Source organism: Quercus robur, chromosome 11 (assembly GCF_932294415.1).
Source record: "Quercus robur chromosome 11, dhQueRobu3.1, whole genome shotgun sequence".
NCBI lineage: Eukaryota > Viridiplantae > Streptophyta > Magnoliopsida > Fagales > Fagaceae > Quercus > Quercus robur.
The window spans coordinates 47,782,772-47,792,178 of record NC_065544.1 but is presented as its reverse complement, the minus strand read 5'-3'; the positions used below and the strand labels follow the sequence as shown (position 1 = coordinate 47,792,178).

The 9,407-nt window shown below is 38.8% G+C and overlaps 2 protein-coding genes across 2 annotated transcripts; both read left to right on the top strand.

The window, feature by feature from the left end:
• The first annotated feature begins 6,015 nt into the window (after positions 1-6,015).
• Positions 6,016-7,011, top strand: LOC126705975 (auxin-responsive protein SAUR21-like). The gene has a single exon (XM_050405213.1). The coding sequence runs from the start codon at positions 6,340-6,342 to the stop codon at positions 6,640-6,642; it is 303 nt and encodes a 100-aa protein (XP_050261170.1). The 5' UTR covers positions 6,016-6,339; the 3' UTR covers positions 6,643-7,011.
• A 1,233-nt stretch (positions 7,012-8,244) lies between these two features.
• LOC126705976 (auxin-responsive protein SAUR21-like) lies at positions 8,245-9,088 on the top strand. Its single transcript, XM_050405215.1, has one exon. The coding sequence runs from the start codon at positions 8,358-8,360 to the stop codon at positions 8,640-8,642; it is 285 nt and encodes a 94-aa protein (XP_050261172.1). The 5' UTR covers positions 8,245-8,357; the 3' UTR covers positions 8,643-9,088.
• The last annotated feature ends 319 nt before the right edge of the window (positions 9,089-9,407 follow it).

Sequence of the window (9,407 nt, the reverse complement as noted above, 5' to 3'; positions counted from 1 at the left end):
TTTGCAGTACCATTCACATATCGAATGATTCGCTTAGCAGCAGTCAGATGAGATTCATTCGGATTAGCTTGGTACTTGGCACAAACGCCCACACTGAAAGCAATGTCCGATCTACTGGCTGTAAGGTAGAGCAAACTTCCTATGATGCTCCTATACAATGTAGGACTTACTTCAACTCCCGACGAATCCACATTCAGTTTAGTGGAAGAGCTCATGGGAGTGGAGGCATGTTTTTTGGAGTCTAGGCCAAACTTCTTGACAATGTTTCTGGCATACTTCTCTTGAGATACAAATATACCCTCCTTCTGTTGTTTGACTTGAAGACCCAAGAAGAATGTGAGCTCCCCCACCATGCTCATCTCAAACTCCTTCTTCATCTCCTCAGAAAATTCAGTAGCACGATCTTCGATAGTTGCCCCAAACACTATGTCATCAACATAGACTTGTGCCACAAGGAGATAATCCTCATCATTTTTGACAAACAGAGTTCGATCGGCGTACCCTCTCTTGAAACCTCTATCTAGAAGATAATGTGTAAGACGATCGTACCAGGCTCTAGGCGCTTGTTTTAAACCATAAAGTGTTTTCTTCAATCTTAATACATGATCTGGAAAATGAGGATCCTCAAATCCTTTTGGTTGCTCAACAAAAACTTCTTCATTTAGATATCCATTCAGAAAAGCGCACTTAACATCCATTTGATAAAGTTTGAAATTCAAAGTGCACGCAATGGACATGAGGATTCGAATGGATTCGAGTCTTGCCACCGGAGCAAATGATTCATCAAAATCCACCCCTTCTACTTGTGTGTATCCTTGAGCCACCAACCGAGACTTGTTTCGGATTATCTCTCCATCTTCATCAGTTTTGTTTTTAAAAATCCACTTTGTGCCTATAACATGAACGTTCTCAGGCCGTGGAGCAAGTTCCCACACATCATTCCTCACAAACTGATTCAGCTCTTCATGCATTGACTCAACCCAATTCTCATCTTGAAGAGCCTCTTCAACCCTTTTTGGTTCAAACTGTGCAAGATAACAGTGATATGTTACATGATTGGCTAGCAGAATATTTCCTTTCCTGAGGCGAAGACCGTCATCAAGTGATCCTATGATATTACTTTCCGGATGATTCTTGATAACTCTTGAAGATGGCCTTTTTGAAGTGGAAACTTCATCACTACGAGAGATAGGAGGATGAACTTCTGGAGGAGTAAGTGGACTTGAAGTTCTAGTCATCGATCTCGTTTCCATTCTTGGGTTGATGGGAGTCGATTCTACTTCTGGTATAGGTTCTTCACCTTCTATATCCAAAGCTTCTACCTCAACATCAGGCTCTTCGGTGGTCGGCCCTTCTACATCATCAATCATTTCCACCTTAGGTAAGGCATCATCAATCTTGACATTTATGGATTCCATCACAGCCTTTGTTCTTTTGTTAAACACTCTATACGCTCGACTTGTAGTAGAGTAGCCAAGAAAAATACCCTCATCACTTCTTGCATCAAACTTCCCAAGATTTTCTCGATCATTTAAGATATAACATTTACTTCCAAATACCCGGAAATACTTCACTTTAGGCTTCTTCCCATTCCATATCTCATATGCAGTCTTCTTTGTACCAACTCGAAAGAAAATCCTATTGCCAATGTGACACGAGGTGTTGACAGCTTCTCCCCAAAATTTTTGAGGTATTTGCTTGTTAAGCAACATGACTCTTGCCATCTCCTGAATCACACGATTTTTTCTCTCTACCACTCCATTTTGTTGTGGAGTTTTGGGAGCTGAAAACTCTCTTTTAATACCATTCTTCTCACAGAAGGACTCGAATCTTGCATTCTCAAATTCTCTCCCATGATCACTTCTAACTTTGGCTATCGGAATCCCCTTTTCATTTTGTAGTTTCTTGCACAGAATCTCCAACCTCTCACAAGCTTCTGATTTTTCTCTAAGGAATTCAACCCAAGTGTATCTTGAGTAGTCGTCTACAATGACCATAATGTATCTTTTTCCCCCTAGGCTTTCAGTTCTGGTGGGCCCCATCAGATCAACATGAAGTAACTCCAAACACCGAGAGGTGGCTATCACATTTACCTTGTGATGACTTGCCTTAGTTTGCTTCCCCATTTGACATGCACCACAAACGGTCTTCTTCACTTTTCCAAACTTAGGAAGTCCCTCGACTGCTTCAAGTTTGGAGACTTTTGCTACTTGTTTGAAGTTGGCATGCCCAAATCTGTGATGCAACAGCTCCAACATATCCACCCGAGCACTTCTACACGATATTGGTGCCGTGGGAACTATTCCATAACAATTATCTGTAGTCCGATTTCCTTCCAAAACCTGAATCCCCTCTTCATTGATGATCAAACATCCTTTCTTAGAGAATTGTACCAGGAAATCGTCATCACAAATTTGAGTGATACTCAGCAAATTCGCCTTCAGCCCTTTTATGAACAGCACATCTTTCAACAGAGGCAAACCGGGTATCTCAATGGTTCCTTTGCCTAGGACTTGCGCATGGCTTCCATCACCAAAGGTCACATAGTCACCAACCTTTTCTTTGAGTGACTTAAACAGTGACTTATCCCCTGTCATATGGCGAGAACACCCACTGTCAAGATACCACAAACATGCATTAAACACCTTTAATGAGGTATGCACAAATAGGTTCACATGTGACAGACATTCTTGACCTTCAAACACAAACTCATCATCAGGTTTCATGCTTCTTTTAGATTGATTTTTCATTTTCAGACTCTCAATCATCTCACACAACATTCTATTCTTTCTTTTATATTTCTTAATCAATGATTTAGATTCAGATATGCTACTGTGTAAGACAAGATTCTGATTTTCAAGATATTCCAGCATGTGAACAAAAACTCTAGCATGTTTCTTAGTTTTTAATAACTCTATAAGATCATCAGTAAGACACCTTTCAGACATATGCATAGAGTCATTTTCACAAACACTTAAGCTACAATTCAGCATGGTATAAACCAAAACAACAACCACAACTCAGGGGTCTAGGATCACACTTAGGTAGTAAAACCACAACAAGTGTACCCGCTCTGATACCAATTGAAAGTTCAAAAACGTGTACAAAACACCTTTGAACGTTTAGACCCCCAAAATACAACTTAACCAAATCAAGTAATATGTCAAACAACAAGTGTGCGGAAACTTAACACATGCTATAATATGAAATTGGTTAAACAACTATCTAAGCCATAACAAAATAAAACCACAGCAAATAAAATAAAGGCAAAGATAGAGAGGAAGGAAGATGCAAACACAAAGACAACACGCGATGTGTTATCGAAGAGGAAACCGAAGTCCTCGGCGAAAAACCTCTCCGCCGCCCTCCAAGCGGTAATCAATCCACTAGAAAATACAGTTGGGATACAAGGACAGCAATAGACCCTCCAAGCCTAATCTACCCAGTGCACCTAAGCCCTCCAAGCTTCTTACTCCAACGAGGTTGCGCCGAACCTTTTTCTTTTCTAGCTTCCCGGATTCCGCTACTAGACCGTAGCATCAACCAATGAAGATTGGCTCCTTCCTAACTGCTTCCCAGAACTCCAAACGACTGTCTCACAGAGATGATGATGGTGAGAACCAGGTTTGGTATAATGCCTCTCAAGGATTTGACAATGGAGAGGAAGAGAGTAAGGGAATTTGAAGAGACTCTAAGGTATAGATTGTGGGTGAAGCAATCTGGTTTTTCTTTAGGGTTTCTCTCTCAAAATTCTCTCTGGAAGCTCTCTTTCAATCGTGGGTTAAAGGGGTATTTATACTGGAGTGGGAGAGGAATGTGAAACGTCAGGTTTTACAAAACAGGGGTGGCTCGCGGCTTGACCTCGCGGCTTGACCTCGCGGCTTGACCAAGTCGCGAGATCCAGTCGCGAGTTAACCGTATGGCCAGTTGTCCTGTTTTGTCCTGTAGTGCTCCAGCTAGCATGACTGTTCATCTTCCAGCATGCTTGGCACGTGTGCAGCTTCTGGCGGCTTGCAGCCGCGAGTCCACCCGCGAGTCCCAGCCGCGAGTCTCTGTTTTCTTGCACACTCTTGAGCAAACTCCACTCTATCTCACTCACTACCCTTACAACAAACCCACCTAAATACAGGGTTACTAAATGCTGAATTACAAGCAAATTTGGCACGGAATAAAGCCAATTAGATGGTTGAATAAATTCAACCTTACAGGTTCCATTTTGGACCCCTTCAGCCCATGTCGTACCTTTTCGTCCATAAGGTCTACTTCAATTCATTTTGGTCCACTTTGGTCCAGCTCTTGGCCATCTCAGCCCGTGACCACTGTTGAACAGCCAGTCAGATACTCCCTCTCAGCCTCACCATGGGTCTTGGCTCTACTAAAGCTAATCCCAATTTTCTTAATTTCAAATTTTGAGACTTTTATATTGTTTACTGAAATGGGAGGATGAAGAAGGTAAAGATGTACAGCTAGTCTTAACAATTAATTTGATGTCATGTTTCATGAAGTATATAATTAGAACAAAACAAAAGCTATATAATCTCCATATGTTCTTATAGACAATCTAAAATATGATGAGCCAAATATTTTTAATGATGACCAGTTTGAAATGTCCATCAAATTATCACTGCTTGGGACTTGAGGAGGCCGATTTCACAGTTTAAATTGTTGTTAAGTACAGAAAGAAATGATGGTCATGTACATTGTCCAGCCATGAATACCAAGTATAATCAGGATGGTCACAACCATGGATATGATGCTCTGTACCGAATTTAGACTTCTCTATTCAAGAATATATATATCAAAACAATATTGCTGCTTCCTTTCTTTCTTTCTTTCCCCATTATATAATAAAACAAAATATGAGCCATGAAAATATGGAACAGAATTGAATGACCCACAATGGATAATTGGCCTTTGCATGCTGGTGTAGAAATTTGTTAGTTATATGAGCCATGGTTTTGATTGGTGAGTTGTACCTTAGAAATTATGATGAATTAAGTCTATGAGCACTTAGCATTTAAAAAAATCATTACAATTCTACATCCTAGGCAACCAACACTAAGCATAATAGAGATGGTTAATAATTGATCACTTGGCTTGCTGGTAATGGTCGAACTGATAGAAATTTGTTTTGCCCATAAAGAATGAAATTTATCAGAGACATGGCTTGCTGAATTTGGTGGTTCTGGTTCAGTTGGGTTGAGATGTTAGCAGCATAGAACATCATCACATGCTAGGTGGTTTGGTGCTCCCACTTCAATTTATCTCCCTTTCAGATTAAGGTCCTGGTCATATAATCACAATACTTCCCCTCTATGCATTAAGCAACATCAGCACATGAAGTGACAATCTGTTTGTGATGAAAATATATGTGGACAATGTGGGCCTCTGTTGCTTGCTCAGTATTTGAGAGGTTAATATTGATGAATCAAAGCAAATAGGTCATAGCATGAAATTAACAAGACCTTGAGGGAGGCAAAATCATGTGACCCCTCTTGACAAATGTCCTTTAATGGTCCCCCCAGTGGTACATTTCCCCTTAACACTGTTTCCAGTTGAAATTGATGGCCACATAATAGATACATTTCACATTAATGTACTTAAAGACCGACAAATTCTAGTGGTTTTAATTTTGGAATTCTTATTAAATGCAGTTCTCTTCTTGCATATTGTGAATACTCTTGCAGGTAGCTGCTGCTTTTCAAGTTTTTACAGTTTGGTGTTTTTTTTTCATTTTAATGTTTCACTGAATTTTTTCCCAAATGTTCCAATTGTGGTTATTCAAGCTAACTCAGAAGGTATTTGATCTTTGAGGAAACGATCACACAATAGTTTTTTAAATTATCCAGTGCATGGAATGATGAATTTACATCTCCTATTCTAAAGAAATGAAACCCTGAGTAAGTTGAGGTTTCATAATCTAACAAGTAACAAGAGGTTGGCCAATTAACTCAACAGAAGGTTTCTCTTATCCACATCTCTTATATTCAAGGGGGGGTGGGGGGGCTTGTAGGTTGTGCTCCCTGTTGAAATGGTTCGGCATAAGTCTTCTATAAAGTACAATTTGAATCAGGACAAGTTCTTGATTATCAATTGGAAGACAAAACCATGTGATCCTTCATATGACTGTCTCTCACTAATATACACCCAAATTCCTCACAACTGACACCACTCACATTTTAGAGATTTTCCCACACCCATTTTCATCTATAAATACACGCAAAGGTTATTCCATAGCCAAATCAGGTCTTCTTATTCCCCACTAGCAAATATTTACCTGCATTTTTTCCTCCCAACTCATTTGTGAGCTTCAACCTTTTCCTAAGTGTTAATATATAAATGGCTATCCGAGTTCCTGCCATCATGCAAGTTAAGCAGATTCTCCGCAGGTCTGTTCTGAGTAGTAAAGAAGCAGCTTTTACGGCCAAGAAAGTTCCAAAAGGTTACTTTGCAGTCTATGTTGGAGAGGAACAGAAGAAGCGATTTATTCTACCTATATCATACCTGAATGAACCTTCATTCCAGAAGTTGCTTAGTAAAGTTGAGGACGAATTTGGATTTGATCATCCAATGGGTGGTCTAACAATTCCCTGTGGAGAAGATGTCTTCATGGATCTCACTTCTCGCTTAAATGGATCATGATTCATAACACCGAGATCAATCAGCAGGGACAGATTTATGGATTCACGCACATTTATGCCTCCTTTCAGCGAAGAATTAGATGGCATGCATGTTTAAACCCACTTTAGAACAGCACTGCTGTATCTTAAGAACATATCAATTTGCCATGGACTATTCAGCCAAGCAGAAGCAGATGTGGATGGCTCAACTTGGAAACACACAAAGGAGGTGCTTCATGGTTCCAACTTCATCCAATGGGTGGTTCTCACAGAACCTCATGCAGAGAATCCTTCAGTGATCAACTTGTGTTTTGGATACCTCAGGAGAGAAATGAAAGACATGATACTGAGTATTGAAAACATAAACTTTTCAACATTCTTAACCCAAAAATCTATCTGTTCAATTTTGAAGAGTATTAGATTATTTCATAACTCATTGTAAAATTCCTTTTTTTTTTAATGGTTATGAAAGTTGGGAATCATATCAAAAATTTCTGTGCAAATATTTCATACAAAATTATTTTTTCTTTCTGCAAAATCTGCTTCCATTTGATGGCAATGCAGTACAAGTAATCACGAAAAAATATGCAGATTCAATTTCAGCTGCAAGCAAATGTGCATAATATTTATCATTTATTTATGGATGTGTATTAGCTCCTTTACTTCACATTCTGTGAAACAATCATTTACATTTAAAAGTTCAGGTCAAGTCTACCAAAGGCTAAAAATTCTAGCAAGGCTTAGTTTTCAATAGCCATATGGACCTATACATAGGTGGAGCTAGGATCATGGGAATAATGAGTCGCTAAGAGAGCCCTCGAGTTGGATTCTAAGAATGTTTGGATATATATGTGCTATGTTATCAAACGTATATGCCAGATGTGGTATGTGGAATGAGATTGAGCAGTTGAGGGAATAAGTTGACTGTAGGATGCAACCTTTGATTCTGAAAGAGAAAAATACACAGAAACAGACTATATAAACAAACCTAAAACTATCATAAATTGTTTTATATCTTAAACCCTTTTGAGTCACAAGTAATTGATATTGCCCAACTTCAGGTTTGAGATGCATGCCAATAATTGTCATCAGTTACAGACAAATTTGATTATGTATTTTGAATGGTTTGGGTTCCAATGACAATGAGGACCATGCATAAGACACACTCCTTATGCCCTTCACAAGGGTTTTTTGTAGTACCAAAGCTACAAGTGCATGCTCTTCACAAGGGTATGTCGTGCAACCAATGTACCAAAGCAATAAATGATAGTGATTTTGGCTTTGGATATGTTATTTAATTCAATTATCTTCAGCCTCAATTTTTCTGTCTGGAAATAAATAGACTTATATGTCCTCCTATGTACCAATCACCCAAAGTTGTCCACAAGAGGTTTCTTTTTTTCATTTCTCTTACATATCAAGTTGCTCTCTTGTGGTTTGTTCGCCAAGAAAAATAGTCTCAATCAATAACAATTTCTCAATGATGATTTGTAGACAGGACCATGTGATCCTTCAAGTGCTTGTGTCTTGGGCTAATCCCCACCTGATTGACTCCACACCACTCATCCACATACCAGAGATTCTTTAGACAACCTTCCATCTATATATACTAAACCAAAGTAAACAAATTCCACAGCCAAATCATATCCTCACAATCTCTTCTAGCAAGTATTTTTCTTTCTTCTCCAAAGTCAATTGTGAACTAAATCCTCTTCTAAAGTCATAACATAGACAGAAATGGCTCTTCTATTGCCTGGTATTCTGCATGCTAAGCAGATTATCCGCAGGTCTGTTTCTGGTCTTGCTAAAAATGTTCCAAAAGGCTACATTGCAGTCTATGTTGGAGAGGAACAGAAGAAGCGGTTTGTGGTACCCATATCATACCTGAATAAACCTTCATTTCAAGAATTGCTAAGTAAGGCAGAGGAAGAATTTGGGTTTCATCATCCCATGGGTGGCCTTACAATTCCCTGCAGAGAAGACATCTTCATTAATATCACTTCTCGCTTAAGTGAATTTTAGTACATGTCACTAAAATTGATCAGAGCAGACAGATTTGTGCATTTCTTCTCTTTGTCAGAATGGATAGAGCAAGAAATGTCTACCAAGTGATGAAAAATCACTGCAGTTTCTCAAGGAAATGAGTCTACTTAAGGTCACTTCACTTGGGTAGACATTTTCCCAAGATCATTCAGACTATAAGCATATTCTCCAATGGGTGCAGACGACTCAAGGTCACCATATGTATCAGAAGGCCTTATTTCAATGCCTGCCATGATCTCACTGGTTGCTTGAATCACTCACAAGAAAGATGAAAGACATGAAAACCACTAGTCCATTAAACATGAACTGTCAGACAAATTAAAGAAAAAGCCGTTCCTCTTGAGTTTTGAATTAAGATAATTGATTTATTCATTCATTTCATTGTAAAATTTTGCATTGTCTATGATGAAATTAAGGATTCTGAACTTTCCATGAAAATACATCAAATAGAAGATCTTTCTTTCTTCTCATATAATTTTCTCTTTGATGGAAATGTCATTACAAGCTTTCACCATGAATTTGCAGACTCAATTCATCTTCTTTTCCTCACTTTTGCCCTTTCATTTGCGACTAATTAAACAAGATGGACCAACAGGCCTATTATTTTTGTTTTAGTCATTAGTACTTGAGTATCAATCCTTTTGGAAGATTTTTGGGTTTCCCCTTTTAATATTTTGTTTTAATTAGTAGGACTGGGAAACATGGGGACTATTTGGGTAACATCCAACATGTGCACATAGAAGA